Source organism: Dermacentor albipictus, chromosome 5 (assembly GCF_038994185.2).
Source record: "Dermacentor albipictus isolate Rhodes 1998 colony chromosome 5, USDA_Dalb.pri_finalv2, whole genome shotgun sequence".
NCBI lineage: Eukaryota > Metazoa > Arthropoda > Arachnida > Ixodida > Ixodidae > Dermacentor > Dermacentor albipictus.
The window spans coordinates 161,050,909-161,070,465 of record NC_091825.1 but is presented as its reverse complement, the minus strand read 5'-3'; the positions used below and the strand labels follow the sequence as shown (position 1 = coordinate 161,070,465).

The window sequence follows — 19,557 nt, the reverse complement described above, 5'->3', positions numbered from 1 at the left end:
CGAATGTTTGAGCCTACAATCAGCCTCGGAGATCAATTCTGCATTTCTGAATGCTCCATTCACTAATGTGACCTAATTGGAGTATTATCCTCTAGTTGTAGGCTGCGGTTTAGGAGCAATGAACTATACGCGACAATCGTAACAGCGTGAGTACCATTCTATGATAGGAGCTGTGCTGCTAAACTTTGACAAGCTTTCAAACTGTTAGCTGCAGATTACATTACGTTACTACTTGGTTCGGTGGATGAGGTTTCCACCCATGAATAAAATAGTTTTGGCTAGTAAAAACGGCACACCCTACACTGTGAACTATACTTGTCCAGCAAGGCGACTGTTTACGAACTGCGTGAGCGTCCTAAGCAGTGGGTAGGTTACGGATTACAGATATCTTTGTTCTATATTGGCCTCGAGCTCCACCACTGGTAAAGCTGGCGCCACCGCCGCCGTGCATCCTATTAGGGATCACATGGACATAGCAGCTGCGTTGGCTGCATCGGGAGCGCCGAAGCGAGCTGAAAACGAGTTTAAATTCCATCATACGCAATGCTCCTCATTTCGTGGCGAGATTTTTTCGCTTCGAGTGTCTTCTTCACAATGCTTGAACGCACTACAATAGGTAGTGGCTGCCTTTGAAGGCGCGCAACATGGTAGGCTACTGCTCGGTGCCGCAGTGCCGGACGTACGCAACGGAGCCCGGTGTCCACCTTATTCACACGTAACCGCAGGACAAGGAGCTGCGTGAAGCTTGGCATAAAACTGGCAAACAGTCATCGGCTACAACTCGGGTATGCAGCAACCACAGACGCGAGGAAGATTTCAGCTACGGCGCCGGGTCTGCGATGTTCGGAAAATGTGCACTGAGACACTCGCCCGAGTCCGCTGCCCGACTAATGTCATGACGGTTTGGTCTATGAGCTTGTCGATGCTATAGATACTGGCAAGTTCACTGTAGTGGAAAGGGAGTGGCAAGAAGCACATTAAAAAAAGCATGGCATGTGATCATGTTTGTGTTATGAATTATTACACTCGATTAAAAAAAAAAGCAGCGTTAAATCGCACGCTGAGAACACTGATAAACATACAGTGCGACAAAACTCGAGAAATAATATTGAAACGTCCAAGAATTTAGAAGAAAGAAAAGATTGAATCGTCGCGACGGCACAACACAGTCCCCGTAGGCGTCGAAGTCTCTACAATGGAATTATTCTTTAACAGCTCTGAGAGCGCCCACGCAACATTGGTTGCTTGTATACTGTCAAATGCTCGTATTCTACAGCCTAAAGCTCATGGTACGGTGCGAAAACACACACGCGGCGAAGGCGAAAAAGCGCGCGGACAAGCATGCAGACGCGCAGTCAGTCGCTGCGAATATGTGCGATCGCTGCATTGAGGCTTCATTCTATTAGGCTCCATTAAATTATACCAACACTACAAGAGCATATTTCACATAGTTTGCTCTCAGCGTTTCAAGAAGCCGGTTCGGGAGACTACATCGCGGTGACCGCGCGCAGTGGCGTTCACTGTACGTATCCGGCAAAGAGATAGCTTCTGTAAACGATTCTGTGCTTTCAGTTTGCCCAAGATTATTATTTAGACAGAAAAGAACTTCTCTCGTCTCGAAAGTACTAACAGAAATGTCCGAGAGAGCTCGCGCGTGGTGTTTTCAGTGAGCGCTGACAGCAAAATTATGAGGACACGCCGCGTGGTCCCTCATACTACGACAGCGAGGCGCTTCCAATAGATGGCGACTCCATAGCTCCTCGCCGCCAATTCTATATAGCGCATGGTCCAAGTATGCGGCATCAACGTTTATAGATCTATAAACATTGTGCAGCATAACTATGCGGTGTTAGCCCGTTTCCTCCTTTTTTTTTTTCGAAAAAGAGGATGATACCTCAATTTTCTTTTTCGGGCGTGTTCGTTCCGTTCTCTACTAAGCATTCACATGTTTTACGGACACCTTGTCCTCAAAAATAGCCATTGCTTTCTTTTTATACGATCCCTCTCATCATATATTATGGCTTTACAGGACAAAAAGGCAATGTCGAATCACATAGCTTATATATGTATCGTACTGGTTCACCAGCCGCAGTGATCGCTGTGTTGAGCAGCACCATCGGCCTCATGCAGAAAGGCTAGCGTAGACATATAGTGATTTCAGGCCTACTAGATTTGAAATGCGTGAGAACGATGCCGGTGCATAACAAATATTTGATAGCGCCTGCCGCTTAGATGTTTCATAGTTGCCTTAGGATGACTGTACACGTGCATGCACTCTTATGTTTCATGTTTTCAGTCTCCACGTACGCCAAGCGGACAGAGATAGATTAGTGAGCAGATTTACCATACCGTGCTGGTAAGACAAAGACACCGGTTCTCTTCGTTGAATTAAAACCTATATAGGCAAAAAGATTCACGACACATACGCACACCTCAGCTGATAATGCTGATAATGCACGTCACATGTTTGTGCCCCCAAGAGATATTTCGGCGTACAATGCATCGGTGAGACGCAAAGAAAGGCTTCCCTGACGATCTTATATGAACGGACATTGCGTAATTTTCAGAGTATGATCTAAAACATCTAGAAATTCTTCCGCAGCATGTAACAGCAATACTTTCAAGCAGCGGCGCAGCGGATCACCGTAGCCAGAGAGGGGAAAGGCTTGCCACGCGCCCTTTCCTCCTCGCCCAATGAAAAGGTCTATACAGTCTACCATAGATTCTACCCGACTAGCCTGCCAATGTGTTAAAAGCGCTGTGTCTGTGAATCGTTTAGTCACGCTTATACACTCTACCATAAATTTTGGAGAGCTTGGAGCACAATAAATTTCATTTTGGAGCAAGTTACAGCCCACAAAATTTGATTTTGAAGCAGTTTCGAGCAGCCCGATCTGAATTTTGGCAGAATAATGGAATATGGAATATGACAGTGCACTTCGAAACCACGATGGAACACAGAACAAACCAACGCGCACGTTGTACTACAACTGTCCGAAGAAACGTCTAAAGCTCAATTTTGAAGCAGTTTGGAGCAGCCCGATCTCAATTCTGGCAGAATAATGGAATATGGAATATGGCAGTGCACTTCGAAACCACGATGAAAAACAGAATAAACCAACACAACCATTGTACTGCAACTGTCTCAAGAAACGTCTAAAGCTGAATCTTGAAGCTGATTACGCTGATACTGGAACAGTCTACTGCGTGCGAATTTTGGTGATAGTGCCTGTAGATTTTCAATTAGTGGTAGCAATCACAAAAACAAGCATTCTGCAATAGCAGGGCTAAGATTACCAAAAGCAACGTAGGACATTTTTTATCAATACATTTTTCCTTAATGCCTCGACAGTGTGGGTGAAGTGCCTGGGAATCATCATCATCATCATCATCATCAGCCTGGTTACACCCACTGCAGGGCAAAGGCCTCTCCCATACTTCTCCAACTACCCCGGTCATGTACTAATTGTGGCCATGTTGTCCCTGCAAACTTCTTAATCTCATCCGCCCACCTAACTTTCTGCTGCCCTCTGCTACACTTCCCTTCCCTTGGAATCCATTCCATAAGTCTTAATGACCATCAGTTATCTTCCCTCCTCATTACGTGTCCTGCCCATGCCCATTTCTTTTTCTTGCTTTCAACTAAGATATCATTAACTCCCGTTTGTTCCCTCACCCAATCTCCTCTTTTCTTATCCCTTAACGTTACACCTATCATTCTTCTATCCATAGCTCGTTGTGTCGTCCTCAATTTAACTAGAACCCTTTTCGTAAGCCTCCAGGTTTCTGCCCCGTACGTGAGTACTGGTAAGACACAGCTGTTATACACTTTTCTCTCGAGGGATAATGGCAACCTGCTGTTCATGATCTGAGAATGCATGCCAAAGGCACCCCAGCCCATTCTTATTCTTCTGATAATTTCCCTCTCATGATCCGGATCCGCAGTCACTACCTGTCCTAAGTGAGGCACTTCCAGTGCCTCACTACCTATCGTAAACTGCTGTTCTCTTCTAAGACTTCTGCAGATTAACTTTAGACCCACTCTTCTGCTTTGCCACTCCAGGTCAGTGAGCATGCATTGCAACTGGTGCCCTCAGTTACCAAGCAGGGCAACATCATCAGCGAATCGCAAGTTACTAAGGTATTCTCCATTAACTTTTATCCCCAATTCTTCCCAATCCAGGTCTCTGAATACCTCCTGTAAACACGCTGTGAATAGCATTGGAGAGATCGTATCGCCCTGCCTGACGCCTTTCTTTATAGGGATTTTGTTGCTTTCTTTATGGAGGACTACGGTAGCTGTGGAGCCGCTATAAATATCTTTCAGTATTTTTACATACGGCTCGTCTACACCCTGATTCCACAATGCCTCCATGACTGCTGAGGTTTTGACTGAATCAAATGCTTTCTCATAATCAATGAAAGCTATATATTGTGGGGATGCGCGACTCTCGCGCGTCCCCTGATGTTTTTCCCACATAGCGCGTCTCCTGTAATCCGGCTTCGCCGCGTGGCCTGGCGCAACAGGCGGTCGGAGTGGTTGAGGCGCAGTACGAGAGATGGCGCGAGTGTTGCGCTGCTGGCGCCGCCGACAGGCGGGGTTACTTGGGCGCCGAAAGACAAGGCGCTTGCTTTTTGCCGGCGGATCGGCAAACAGCGTGGACGTCCCGCGCGCACACCGACCCATGTCTCCGCGAGTCCGCCTCGCGTGGCCGCCTTGCAACGCGCCACCATTCGCGTGACCGTACGCGCGAACGACCAGGCGTTGGGATCCAGCATGGGGCAAACATATTCGCTCGCTATCCGGTCGCAGTGAGTCGGACTTCTAGATTTGTCGCGCGCCCATCGGCATGGTTTGGGGATAGCAACTCGGCTAGCAGGCATTGATCTATGAAAGGTGCAATAAATGCCCTTGTGATTGTTTGCACTACTGTGTTGTCGTTCCTTTGTCCCAAGAGCACAGGTGTGAGAACTCCACAATATAAAGGTTGGTTATATTCACACATTTTTCTATCACCTAATTGATAGTGTGAATATGGTCTATTGTTAAGTAGCCTTTACGGAATCCTGCCTGGTCCTTTGGTTGACGGAAGTCTAAGGTGTTCCTGATTCTATTTGCAACTACCTTAGTAAATACTTTGTAGGCAATGGACAGTAAGCTGATTGGTCTATAATTTTTAAAGTCTTTGGCGTCCCCTTTCTTATGGATTAGGATTATGTTAGCGTTTTTCCAAGATTCCGGTAAGCTCGAAGTCATAAGGCATTGCGTATACAGGGTGGCCAGTTTCTCTAGAACAATCTGCCCACCATCCTTCAACAAATCTGCTGTTACCTGATCCTCCCCGGCTGCCTTCTCCCTTTGCATAGCTCCCAAGGATTTCCTTACTTCTTCCGGCGTTACCTGTGGGATTTCGAATTCCTCTGGACTATTCTCTCTTCCATTATCGTCGTGGGTGCCACTGGTACTGTGCAAATCTCCATAGAATTCCTCAGCAACTTTAACTATCTCATCCATATTAGTAATGATATTGCCGGCTTTGTCTCTTAACGCATACATCTGATTTTTGCCTATTCCTAGTTTCTTTTTCACTCCTTTTAGGCTTCCTCCGTTCCTGATAGCATGTTCAATTATATCCATATTATTCTTCCTTATGTCAGCTGTCTTACGCTTGTTGATTAACTTGGAAAGTTCTGCCAGTTCTATTCTAGCTGTAGGGTTAGAGGCCTTCGTACATTGGGGTTTCTTGAGCAGATCTTTCGTCTCCTGCGATAGCTTACTGGTATCCTGTCTAGCAGAGTTACTACCGACTTCTATTGCACACTCCTTAATGATGCCCACAAGATTGTCGTGGCAAAGCAGGAAGAGGACACTAAGTCCTCTTCTTGAGTTAAAGCCGAATACCTGTTCTGTAGCTTGATCTTGAATTCCTCTATTTTCTCTCTTACCGCTAACTCATTGATCGGCTTCTTATGCACCAGTTTCTTCCGTTCCCTCCTCAGGTCTAGGCTAATTCGAGTTCTTACCATCTAATGGTCACTGCAGCGCACCTTGCTGAGCACGTCCACATCTTGTATGATGCCAGGGTTAGCGCAGAGTATGAAGTCTATTTCATTTCTAGTCTCGCCGTTAGGGCTCCTGGGAATGCACTTCACCAACAGACCGTACAGACAAGCCAGAGTTATGAACTACTGTGGTTTACTGAAATCCATTTTTACATAATTGAAATAGTGTCATCTTGCCACAAGACAATCAGAACGCAGAGTGGTAGAAGCATGCTTTGTAGCTATAGCGTACTAGAATATCGAAGAAAGGGTCAAGCGGTGGCACAGAGCATGCTTTTTTGTAAAGCCGAAAACATCAGTGGCACTATGATCAAACTATATATTCCCGTGCTAACAGTCATAATGATAGCGGTCAATGTTCTCAAATGATGCAGTCCAGTCGACGCGGTAACAATTTCTAGGTCTCCTTATGTCACCGCAGAACAACAGCAATGCAATCGACCATGGGCCGGTTACAACTGAAACCTTTTCCAATCCGTTTTTATTCCAAATCCACCATTAGCACTTCATGATAGGTCAAAATGGCTCAGGCCTCTCTAATATGGGCACAAAAGCAGCTTGGAATAGTTTTACATTATATATGGCCCTCGAGACAGAGGCCCACCTGCTGAACCTGCTGCAGCACCTCCCTAATGCAGAATTCTTTTGCACCTCACGAAATCAAAGCTTTGGCAGGCAGTTCATGTCCTTAATGTAATTACTGCAACACCTTTGTTTGTAAGCAGATGTACCATTACGAACAAATGAAATGTGAATAATAAATCACCAAGTGGAACACTTTTCTGAAGTAATAACTCGCTAGCATGATCTCATGCCACTACTTATCCAGTTGACAAAGGTTGCATAGGGCTCACAGTAAGCTTGAAGCCAAAATTATGCCAACATTACATAATGGCGAGAACAGATAGGAAAGAATGTGTTCTAGTTAGCCTCAACTTGTTTAACTAGCATACAGCCACATACTTTATCATTCTCTTTCTAAGTATGGGCTTTAACTTTATGAGGTGGTTTCACTTTACGCAGAAAATAATCATATGCCACAGCATAAATTCAAACGCAAACCATTCCGAGACTACTTCAATGCATTATTTCGTTTCCAGTTAAGGTGAAACTGACGACATTTGTAACAGCGGTTTAATTCAGACTTTGAAACGTACACATGGCACTACTCCATGCTTAGAAACTACCTACCAGTCAACATTCCATTTTCTGGACTCCCTAGAGGCCCAAAAACATACGAAAAAATGCAAGCACGCACTTTACTACCCCAAGAGCTCAAATCGTCACAGGCACGCCCGAAATAGCTTCAAAAGCCTGCCAGTACACTTATTAGGCATATCGTAGCTCGTACTTTGACTGGAGATGGCAGGTGCCTGCCTGTATAATTAAGGAGTACATACCATGTCCTGTGACTGTTGCCCTTTTACATTCTTAGTGCACTTCACCGCAATACATTGTGTTTGCCTGCGTAACACTACTCTATTGCAGCGAAGCTGACTTTCAGGAATAGGAATATGCAACGTAGGCATGCCTTCTGCGCTTGAAGCTATTGGTCAGTATTACAAATGTGGAGTTCGCGTCATTGCTTACAGCGGCAAATACTTTCAATGAAGATAACGGCACCGAACAGTGAGGAGCTTGGCAGCAAAGGTCAGAAGCAGCTAGGCCTAGCGTTCCCACGGTGGTGGCTGCCAGCAAATCTGCATGCGAGAGCGCCAGTTCGAGGCTGTGATTAATCCGAATGGCAGTGGCTTCGATTAATACTGTATCAGACCTGCAGTTTTGCATCCGGAATTCCAGATGTTCTTATACATTGACTCTAAGATATGTGGCAGTTCCGCAAAGGTGTTTGAATTATTGGGCATGTCCCAAAAATCAATAATTGACTGCAATTACACACAAAACGCATCTGTTACAGTACACATTTCTATTCATGCCAACAGTACAAGAGCAAAACCAGAGGCCACAGTGGCAACAAGATAATGAAGCACTGGACATGAGGAAAAAGAAAGACAGAAAAGGTTCTGGTTCGCTCGCAGCGCCCTTAGCCTAATTTTTGTTGTTTGGTGCCTCAGCTAGGGAGCGCCACGCCACGAAATACTGACACCCTGGCCGTTCAGACAGCAGCGACGACAGCCAGGAGTGGCCGCACATGCGCCGGCCACTTACTGGAAGTGTCAAAAAGTCCAGTGTTATAAGCACGAAAATTACAGAAACTGTGCAGGAGGTGCCATCACACGGCGAGCAGAAAGAACGGCTGCACTCTTTCTCGGAGAACGAATCCGCTCGCTGTGCACACATGCCAAAGCAGTTGTGGCGCAGCATGGCGCAATTTTGGTTAGTTTTCTGTGTTTGACACAGTCTGGTGCAGGAATTGAGTTTGTGTCAAAAAGGTGCAATTGGCACAGGAGTCCCACCCCTGCAAGCTGCAACCAGCCAGAAGCCACGGTCAGGAAAGCCCAGGATGGTTTGCAAAGCTTCACTTTTATTAAACAATCTACAATCAACTGCTCTTGAGCACCTGTGTGCACCCTTTTCTATTTTCTCTGAGCCCTTGCTGCTGCTGTATCCCTAGCCATCAGCTTGCATTAATCTAGCAAAACTCTTTTTTACAATCCTCAAAGCAGAGTTCTCTTTGGTGTATGAGACAAAAATTCAGGGGTATTCAAGGACTTTCAAGGCCCTGTGTATGGATTTTGAAGGACCACATTCCCTGTTAGAAATCCAAATAGGACAGGTGTTCAGGGCTAGAGTGAGGCTTCAAATGATGAGAATTCCCTTAAAAAGGGGATTGTTGCAGGAGCCAACATTTTAACAAGGAAACTTGTTTTCAGACAAAACGATGGCTCCAGCGTCATTTCCTTTTTCGACTGCTTCTCATCATTGTTTGTTAGAGTTACACGGATGACCACTTTCACTGTGTCAGAAGACGCAAACATTTACACGCTAAAGAATATCAACCAAACACTCACTCAGTCCTTAGGTGGCCTCATTTTGCTTTTCCTGAATTTTTATGTCAAAGTCCAAGATATCCTGCTGCTTGCTCTTGGCAGTCTTTCTTAGGCTGTTTGACTTCATGATGCAAGTCAGGTCAGTGGTTGCCTCCACTTTTTCTGCATTTGAGTCTGCTGAAGCTATCCATTCTGTAATAGTGGCTTCTAGTTTCTTTTTCTTCCTTCTAAGAGTTTCAATCTCTTCATCAATGCAGCGTTTCTTCCTCTGTTTCACATCTTCACACTCCTGCTTTTTCTGTTTCCAAAATGGCACAGTATTGGTTCCTCACAGAAGCCACAGATGCTCTCAATTCCTTTGTGATGGGCATATTGAAAATGCCACCTGCTACGTTTACAGCATCACAGATAATGCGCTGTGAAATGCAAGACATTTCTTTCATGTTCTCTACTGAAACCGGGCGATTCATGATGAATACTCTCTACACTTGCTTGGCCATGAATAAGTGTAAGCAGCAGTTTTACAATGCTCCAAAGCTCAACATATGCTGAGCCACCCTTTAAAAGTTCATAGAAAAACTTGTCAAGTGTATGCGAGCTCCTTACAAATAGCTGCAACTCACGTTTGCACTCCTGTAGCAGCTCAATGAACTGTGCAAGCACAGTATCCCTTGAATGCTCATGGATTCTCTCTGCTGAAATGAGTGCATCCAGAACTTTCTTTAAGCCTTCCAGATACTCATCCGGTGACATTCGATGACATCTGCCTCGGGTCTAGTGGAGAGAGGCCTCTCACAATGGGATATCGCAGGGGGCTCTTCTCCAGGATCTTTTTTGTGACACTTAGAAGAAACTGCTTGCACTGCATGCGAAATGCAAATGCAGCTTTCACGTTCATACCTACCAACCTGGCGAGATCAAGTATCGGGAGACTTTTAATTCACGTCAACGGGGGGGGGGGACATTCACTGTTTCTACTTCCGGTGGGACCGTGGGGGGGGTTCGTTTAAACCTTCAGGCACTGTTCGATGAGTTCTCTTGCAGGACCTTGCAGCAGCAGACTTTGCTCACGTCAAAAATTCGTCGAGGTAGCTTTGCCCAAAACGTGGTCCAGAATGACGGCCCTTCACGAGCAGCAGGTGTTGGAGGGTTGTGTTGCGCATTGGTGAGCGGAACTCAGTCTTAGTTTTTCGCGCCATGCTAAAAATCCTCTCACACTCTGCGTTGCCATGCGGTATCACGAGTAAATCCAGCATCACCTTAGCAACTCGGTGAAACACGTTTTCCATCAGTATTTTTCATTTTTCCAGCCATAGGCCACTGCATGTCCCACCTTTCTTCATTCAGATGTCCCCTGGAAGACTGTGCGCCTGTAGTGTGGCAAACTCAGCTTCGAGAGCATCTAAGGCATCTTTAGCAGATTAAGTGGAATCTCGGGGCAGCAGCTGAAGAAAACTCTGAATAAAGACACGAAGATATGAGAGCGATGCCTGTGTAATAAGTTTCAGGTTGGCCACCTCCACATTCTTCACAGAGTTGCGTTTCAGAACTGCGTCCACATCTATAGCGCATCATTTCATCGCATTTCGGAAATATTTTCCGTAGAAGAGGGCCAACGTAGTCGCTGACACTAAGGGGTAGGTTGTGTTCCGACGAGGAATCCCGTAAACAAGCACTTCACATGTATAACACTGTCGTTGCACTTGTTCCGGAGAAAGTTCACTATGTTGCCTTGCTGCTCAGCAGTGTGAACATAGCTTTGATGCTTCGCCGTGCAAACACGCAGTTTCAAGTCGTCTTTGACACCGCGAGACACGCTGACGCCGGATCCACACGTTGTACAATATGCAAAATGTTTTCCTTTTCGTCATGTCAAAACGCACGGAAATTCAGAAGTATCAGATCACAAGAGCTTCTGCAAATACCTTTTCTTGGGCTCTGATAGCGCCACGGCATCAAGCACACGAGGATTCTAACTTTACACAGTGCATCACACATAGCACAGTCTAGCCAACACTAATCATACACACAAGCAGCAGCAACAAGATGCACCATGGAGGAAGGCATGCATGAAATGCAAGAGCTACATTGGCTCTGGCTTTGGTCGGCTTACCAGGCAGCATAGTCGGCTGCTTAGTCGATGATACCGATGGTGCTAGTGCAGCCGTTGTTGGTGATGCTGACGATTACGATGTGGCTGTATATTCCGCAGTGCCGGTTTCGCAAAAACCATTATTCCACCAACGGAGACCACTTTTCGGGAGATATAAGACAGTGATCGTACAATCAGAAAGTTCAGTAAAAAATCGGGAGTCTCCCGGGCGAATCGGAAAGGTTGGCAGGTATGCACGCTTACTTTGTGGCTTTTAAGCTGCTGCTCAGCTGTGTGAACAACATCTATCTTCTCGAATGACATATGGTTGTTTAAATCTTCAAAGTCAATCTTCAGGAGGCCAGTGAATCGAACTGATGAACAGAGAACAAAAGACCTGAGAAACTTTGTTAGCAGTTTTCTGACAATACTCTCAATGTTCTTCGTCATAAACATAGCTGGCTTATCTGTCTGAAAGTGTGTCAAAAATGGCTGGAGGGTCATCGCAATAGCAAGTGCAAATTCGAGCTTTGCTACCACTAGTGGGTCACAGCAAAAGTCACAAACATTCTGAAAAGAAGCACACTTGGGAAAGTTCACTTCCTTGCTTCTTGCCACTTCCACATACTCTTTCACGTCAGGTCAGAGAAGCAGAACCCGCTCTATCCCCGGGACATTCTCAATCCAGCGATGTGCACAGAACTTGAGAGGAAACAGAGTTTGTCCGGTGACAGTTACAAAGTCTTCTCCCTGGGTAGGTGCATCAAGAAACAACATACTCATACTTTAGAGCAAAATGTCCAAGCTCCATTTGCTTGCTGTAAGACCTGCCTTAGGCTTATGCACAGCGTGCAAGCTACAGCTGCCGAAGTCTAAGCACCTCACCTGATAGTTCTGTGGGTGCTCCTGCAGGCCTTTGAATGCCGTGAAATTTACATTGAGTGCGTCCATTGACAGTTGCACTATTTTATGTAGTAGAAGTGGTTCTAAGGCATCAAGTAGTTTTTCTTGCAGGTCTTCAGCCCTATCATGGCCCTAAACACAGATGTGAAGTAGCGTACTGTGATGCATCCCAGTACCTTAGATGAACGTCCATTTGCTTTTGCTGGCAATTCTCATTCAGAGACTCGTCGAACAAGACAACATAGTAGTCACTGTTCTATATCTCCCACAGCAGAGAGGAAAGAAAGAATGGCCTCAAACCATGGCACGCGATATACGAGCACTTCTGCTCACCGCATGTGAAAGATTGTGCCACCTCACTGTCTGCAAAAATCCTCTTAAGCAATTTATTCACCTGTGATGACGAATGATATGAATAGTGCGATGTTATAACCTTCAACGTCCACAGAATTTCTGCATCCATCACAAGTTCATGCTTCTTGCACGCATCCATCTAGTTTGTCGACTGCGATGGCGGTGGCTGTGGTTCATTCGCTTGACATTCATATATCATCAGGAAGCTCCTTATCATGCAGCTACTCCCGATGGCTTGCATGTGCTCTCTATGCTTTGCACTTTTTAGGTGGCTTTTTAGTGCTGACTCCTCCATGGCAGTGATGTCGCAACACTTACAGCAAGCTTTGCATTTTACCTTGTGCAGATTTGACATGTCCGGCACAAGCCATTCTCAGTAGTAGTTGTTCAGCCACGACTGCTGAAATTTCCATTTTCCGGGCATTGTTGGCACGCATGTTTACTGGCACACACTACGCTGTAGATGCACAAAATGTCACGATACCACCGTAAACGCACACCCAAGCACTACACGTGCACTAAATCTCGCGATACAACCGCACATACACACATGAGCGCTACACACGGACAAAATGCCAAGATGGAACCGCACAGGCACGCATAAGCGTAACACGTGTGCACAAAACGTTACGATACAACCGCACATGCAAGCACTAAACATACACAAAATGTCACAATACGACCATCCAACCGCACACACAGTGGTGGCCATTTCTGTACTCAACTGGAAAGTAACACAGGAAATGGGTGAGAGGAAATGGTGGACAAGCCAGCGTCCTTGTGGCCAGACGTTCACGAGCGTCCGCTAGGCATGTCCTTACTTGACTTTGTATGAAACTTGCACCCTATATTTAACAAAATCACAGCAGGAATTCAGGTGGGTTGCAATTTTATCAAATACAATCACTGGAAGTATATTAAAAATAAAAATTGAGGAAATTCAAGGATTTTCAAGAATCTGCAAAAATTCCAGGACTTTCAAGGTCTTGAAAACAATCTTTTCAAATTCAAGGGTTTTCGAGGGTTTCAAGGACCTGCATGAACCCTGTCAAAATTAAATATTTGGCAGAACCCATCTCACAATCACTGTCGACCGCAATGCATTCACACTGAATCAATAAAGTCACACAATGTATTGCCACCACCAAAACAAGTTATGTACGATGCATGTACTACAGCAAGACTCCTCTTTTGCGCTTCCTTAAGAACACTCGGCCACATCTAGCACCACTGCCGCGAAGCCTGGGGTGGCATCCGAAATGCATGGTGCACCAGTGCGTGTGAATGCTACGAAACATGTCATGTGGCAACCGGCTCCTCTCTTGGGCTTATTACTGGATAGGCTGTGCCATCTAGTGGCACTGCCAAGAAGTTCATGAATGGGCTCCGAGACCAGAAGTGTGGCGCACCAGTGCCTGCAAACACTGATAATTGTTCACTCACTTACCCCACACTTGGTGGCACATACTCAGTGACACAATTTGGCGAGACATTCATTGACGAGTGTAACATAACCAGTGCATTCATGGGGCAGCTTGCTAAAGCATTGGCATGAAAGGCGTTTATTGAAGAGCAGCACCTACCCAGTGCATTTTTGGCACAGCCTGCTAATACATCGAAGTTGGTGTCCTTGAAGAACCTTTTCGACATAGATTCGATTCTGCTCAGCATAAGAGAAACTTAAGGGATCTTTTTCATTATTGCAGAGTGGCACATACCTAGTTACCCAAGTTGGCATCAAAGACATTAATTGAAGAACGGCATACAGCTACTTGCACATACCCAGTGACCTAAGTTGAGATCAACAAGGTTCGTTGAAAGCCAGCAGACCGAATGGCACATACTAAGTGTTCCTGTCAGGATCAAGGAGTTTCTTCGAACAGTGGTGCCTCCCCAGTCCCGCATCTATAGCGACCCATGTCAGCGTGAAAGACGTATTGAAGAGAGGTAGTAACGTATACATTGGCACATAATACATTGGCACATACATACATTGGCGCCAGGGTTGACTCCTAGTTCTTGAACCACGTTCTGGCGGCTACTTCTAAGGCGAAATATACATGCCACAGCTTGTCGTCGGAGTCCCTGTTGTTGAAAGTCGCGATTCGTTCATATGTCTTGAGCCAGGTTTCTGGATCCTCAAATGATGATCCATGGAAGGTTGGTGGGTCCTGAGGTTGTTGCAGCAGAATGAGGGAAGCTGGGGCAGCCATTCCTGTTTCTGACGTGGGCTTGATTCCTCTGGTCTTCTCGGGAAAACGTCCGTATTCCAGTCGCAATCCTTGCTGCCTATGGCTTGCTTGCTGGTCCTTGGCGACGCTGGTGTTGTCTTCGGGTTTCAGGCTTGGATCGCGGCTTTGCAGGGGGCTCGGTACATGAACGCACTAGCACCTCCACCAGATGTCAAGTGGTAATAACGGTTGAGGACACAGCAACAAAATTTTAAATGACAAAACTAACTTAATTAGGCAAACCTGTGCCCAGAAAAACAGGCTTCACTGAAAGCTCAACGAAGCTGGCGAACACAGTCGGCGATCGGCGAAAATCTGATCAATGGGTCAAGAGCGTCGACTTTTATACGTCAGTCGTCGAAGGTTCCAGAGTAATCGCTAGGACCCGCGTGTCTTCCAGAAAGTTCTACACCATTCGCACCGCGCCATGAAAACAGATTACACAAGATTCGGTAAGAACAGACATCAGATAGAACCATCGATAACTTTTGAGAAACTTCCAATACATGCAAGCACATCCTGCGCTATGCGACAATCTTTGTTAGGCGGTGAAACGCGGTCACCGGATAAAGATAAACCAGTACACGTGTCAATATTCATTCTAATGCTAATGTGCACCCTCCCCTTCCCCTGTGCACATGCAGAGTAAACTCACGCCAGCTGAGAGCACCAGGTGTTGAAGTTGTGCTTGAGGAACTGGACATGCTCGCTTGAGATGCCCCAGATGACCACACAGGTAAACTGATCCTTGTTCACTTCATCTGCAATGACTTCCTGCAGGCCCTCCTCCTCTGCACTCACGTGGCTGGCATCCCCAGGCTGCAAGTGCATTCACCAATATCAAATGTGACCCTCCATCATTAGAAGATGACAAACATTTTGTTTCATATTGAACATGCTCATGTCACGAGGTATGCAGCAGTGAATGTGCCTTACAAAAGGCACTGGCACACAAGTGTCCATTCATTCCTGCAGTCTGTAGGACCAAGTGCAGTTCAGCCAAGGCAGCAGTTACGAAATCTTACATCACATTCATGCACATTCAAAGCCATAGGATACAGCAGCCGAGTAATCTTCTAAACACCAATTATTTGGGCAATCAGACAGCAATGCCTCCCATAGACACAACGCATGATACAATCTTGTTAATGTGAACCTTCTTTATTTGGGCAAGCGGTTCATCCGAACTCACCATTTAGCGCTAGGAAAGATATTATTGAATAGCACCAAGCAATCATTAAGGGGGGACACAAGCCTTACAGACCAAAAATTGTGGGAAAAAATCACTTTTTTAAAACATTGTTTTTGGTTTGTATAGTGTCTGATGCATTATGTAAGAAATGTTCACCCATCTTGGACGAATATTTTGGTTGAAATGGAGTTTTATATCATGTCGGCGAGTTGTATCTTTACTGATAAACACGCAAAAAAGGTCCTTTTTCTGACGCGCAATTGCCGTTTTAAGTTTTTCATCGCAGCCATCTTGGTCTTGCTTGAAACAGCCACTCTTATCGTTTAGTTTTCGCGCCACCGCTACTCTGTGCGCTGAATGGCCATGAAGAGAAAGCCCACGAAAAGGTTGTCCGGTTGTGTTATTCCATTCGTTGACTAATACACGAGACCGTAACCATACCATGCCATTGACAGATTTTCCCAGTAGTCTGCTCGGGCGTGCAAAACTTGGCATGAAACGATGTCAAATTCAATTTGCTGCAAGCCATAAATTCAGCGAACAGAAGAAGAAACAAGGGTTGTTAAATTTTAGAAGGTGCCCATTACCTTTCGAAGATACCGGCAATAGTTTGCTACCCGTGCCGAGCACCACCAAACCCCCTCCCCGTGACTGTGAAATAGGCTTCGCATACGAAAGCAGCTCCAGCAGTAGCCGGTGTTTATGCAGCAATCCAGCACAACTACTGCAGCCCGATAACTTGGAGAAAGTGAAGAAGGCTCAGAAATTGCTTCAACAGCGGCTACCAAGTGAAAATCCCATTTTCTCGCTCATGCTGATGCAGCCACGGCTGGCTCGGATGCGATGGAGAAGCGCTTCGTTATCATAAGCCTCAATTTTATAAATGCTCTGCTCTTTTGTGTAAAGTGCAAGTTGCGATGCAGCAGTGGGCAAAGGTGAACGTGACTGCGGTCTTGCCATAGAAATAGGGTATTTACTTGAAAATAGGTTGAACACGGATATAAGTCGACCCCTATATACTGTGCTCTCCGAGAATTTCAAAAAAAGTTACTCGAATATAGGTTACCCTATTAAAATTGGCGTGTTAGAATTGAGCACAACTCTAAATCTGCGATACCATATCGCCATCGCCATTTCAAAATGGCCGCCTCGTACTCACTTGGAGCCTAGCTGCTGCAGCTTCCTAGACTTGCGGTAGTATGTATGCTTAGGCATTAGTCCACCGTCTGTCTCCCAGTTTTCTGCGTTCACTCCATCAGGTTAAGTGCCCAGTTCATGATGGTGCATTTAAAAGGAAAGTGATCATGTGTGCGGAAACGGACGGCAATTGGACTGCATCAAAGGCGTTCGGAGTGCCCGAAACTTGCATGCAGGACTGGCACAAACAGAAGAAGATGGTTTTTGCCAGCAAAGCAACACAGTGGACCAAAGCAGGACGTATTTTCAATGATCCACTTTGGCGACATGATCGCATCGGCCCTATCTTGAAAGCAATCTGCGATGGGAAGAGAGTTTGCCGCGCACTGTTTTCGCCGCTTATAGTTGGCGTTGAAGCGAGAGGCAACTGCTGCCACACTTCCTCACTCCAGCTTCTTGACAGCAACCTTCCGCAGTCAATGACTGAGATGTGTTCACGTTTACTTGTGTGCGTGACACATGCTTGTTCATTTACTTAGTACTGCATTGTACGGGTGTGCATTACAATTGGTGTGTGTTATAATCGAGTAAATAAGGTGATTCATGATTTGCGTGACTGCGGCTTTGATGTATGGTGTCGACATGCATGGCCGGGCATTTTGGTTTGTGGCCTTGGCCCTCATGACTTCAGCGACATTACCTTCAGCAACATTACCTTGCGATTATACCTGGCGACAAATTTCTGTGGCAGTGCAGCCAAGGCTGCACTGTCTTTTGGTTTCCTACCACGACATCTTCGACCTCAGCAATCGCCAATTGGGCCAGACTTCAATTGTTAAGCATCATATAAATACTGGTGATGCCAGTCCTATTCATCGCCGGCCATATGAAGCTTCCGCTTCAGAGCATAAGGTTATTCAAGATGAAGTGAACAAGACGCTTTTCAAAGGCATTGTTGAACCTTCGTCGAGCCCTTGGGCGTCGCCCGTGGTACTTGTTAAAAATAAAGATGGCACATGGCATTTCTGCATAGATTATCGTCTTCTCAACCTCATTACCAAGAAAGACGTCTACCCCTTGCTTTGCATTGACGACGACCTCGATTGTCTCCAAGGTGCCAAATACTTTTCAGGTCTGGCTAATGGCAAATTTCTGTGGATGAAAAGGACCAAGAGAAGACCGCATTCGTCACCCCTGATGGTCTATATCAACTCAAAGTGATGCCATTCGGTCTATGCAAGGCCCCAGCAAAGGTCGAACATATGATGGACTCTTTGCCTCAAGGGTTCAAATGGTCAACATGCTTCTGCTACCTAGACGACGTTCTCACCGACATTTGAGACACGCCTTAAGCGCTTATCAGCTGTTCTTCAAGTCTTCCGCGAGGCTGGGCTCCAACTAAATTCCTCGAAGTGTCACTTTGGTCGTAGGCAGATTACAGCACTGGGCCACCCCATCGACGCTTCCGGTATTCAACCAGACCTGGAGAAAATTCATGCTGTCACGTCTTTTCCTGTACCTCAGACTATCAAAGACGTCCGAAGTTTTGTAGAACACTGCTCCCACTTCCAATGCTTCATTAAAGACTTTGCAGCGATTGTCCGACCTCTTACTTATCTTCTGAAAAAGGGTGTGCCGTTTATGTGGGACCCCGCTCAAGCTGCCGCGTTTGCCCACCTTACTAACATTCTAACCACGCTGCCTATACTAGCACACTTTGACCCATCCTCTTCTACAGAGGTGCGTACCAATGCCAGTGGCCACGGTATCGGAGCCGAATTAGCCTTGTACCAACACAGGCAAGATCGCATTATCGCATACGCTAGCCGCCTCCTCACAGCAGTGGAGCGCAACTACTTGATTACAGATCGTGAATGCCTGGCTCTCATCTGGGTGGTTTCCGTATTCCACCCGTACTTCTATGGCACGCACTTCTCTGTAATCATGGACCACCACGCGCTCTGCTGGCTTTCCTCACTCAAGAATTTTACTGGGTGGCTGGGTCACAGGGCGAAACGGCTGCAAGAATATTCCAACGCAGTAGTGTACAAGTCGGGCCGATTACATCAGGACGCAGACTATTTATCACACTATCCAGTGGACGAACCACCTGCCAACCCTGACCCCAATACTGACGCTTGCGTTTTCTCAGTTTCTCAGCTGCTACACGTTGCCGATGAGCAACGCCGTGATGCCACATTGCACGCCATCATTGATGGCTTTGAATCTTCACCTTCCTATTCGTCCCTTCACCTGTTTGTCCTCCGGGATGGTGTCTTATACTGCCACAATGTACGCCCCGACGGCCCTGCCCTACTCCTCGTCATTCCTAAGCACTTCCGGTCAGCTGTTCTCCAAGAACTTCATGATTTACGAACGGCAGGTCTCCTTGGCATCTGCCGCACCTACGACCGGATTCGCCGACACTTCTTTTGGCCAAGCCTTGCCTGCTTCCAGAAATATGTTGCGGCATGTGAAAAATTCCAGCGCCGAAAAACACTATCGACGCTCCCTGCCGGGTGCCTTCAACCGCTCGACATTCCTTCGGAGCCGTTCGGAGCATTGGCTTGGCCTTACTTGGCCCTTTCCCTCTATGCACGTCTGGCAACAAGTGGGTCATTGTGGCGACATTAC

At 46.2% G+C, this 19,557-nt stretch overlaps 1 protein-coding gene across 1 annotated transcript in view; it reads right to left on the bottom strand.

Moving 5' to 3' along the window:
* LOC135916357 (structural maintenance of chromosomes flexible hinge domain-containing protein 1-like) overlaps window positions 1-19,557 on the bottom strand; it is a 373,767-nt gene that overhangs the window by 285,724 nt on the left and 68,486 nt on the right. The window contains exon 10 of the mRNA XM_065449720.2: window positions 15,250-15,413. Coding sequence (XP_065305792.1) covers window positions 15,250-15,413 — 164 coding nt within the window. The remainder of the gene's footprint in view (window positions 1-15,249; window positions 15,414-19,557) is intronic.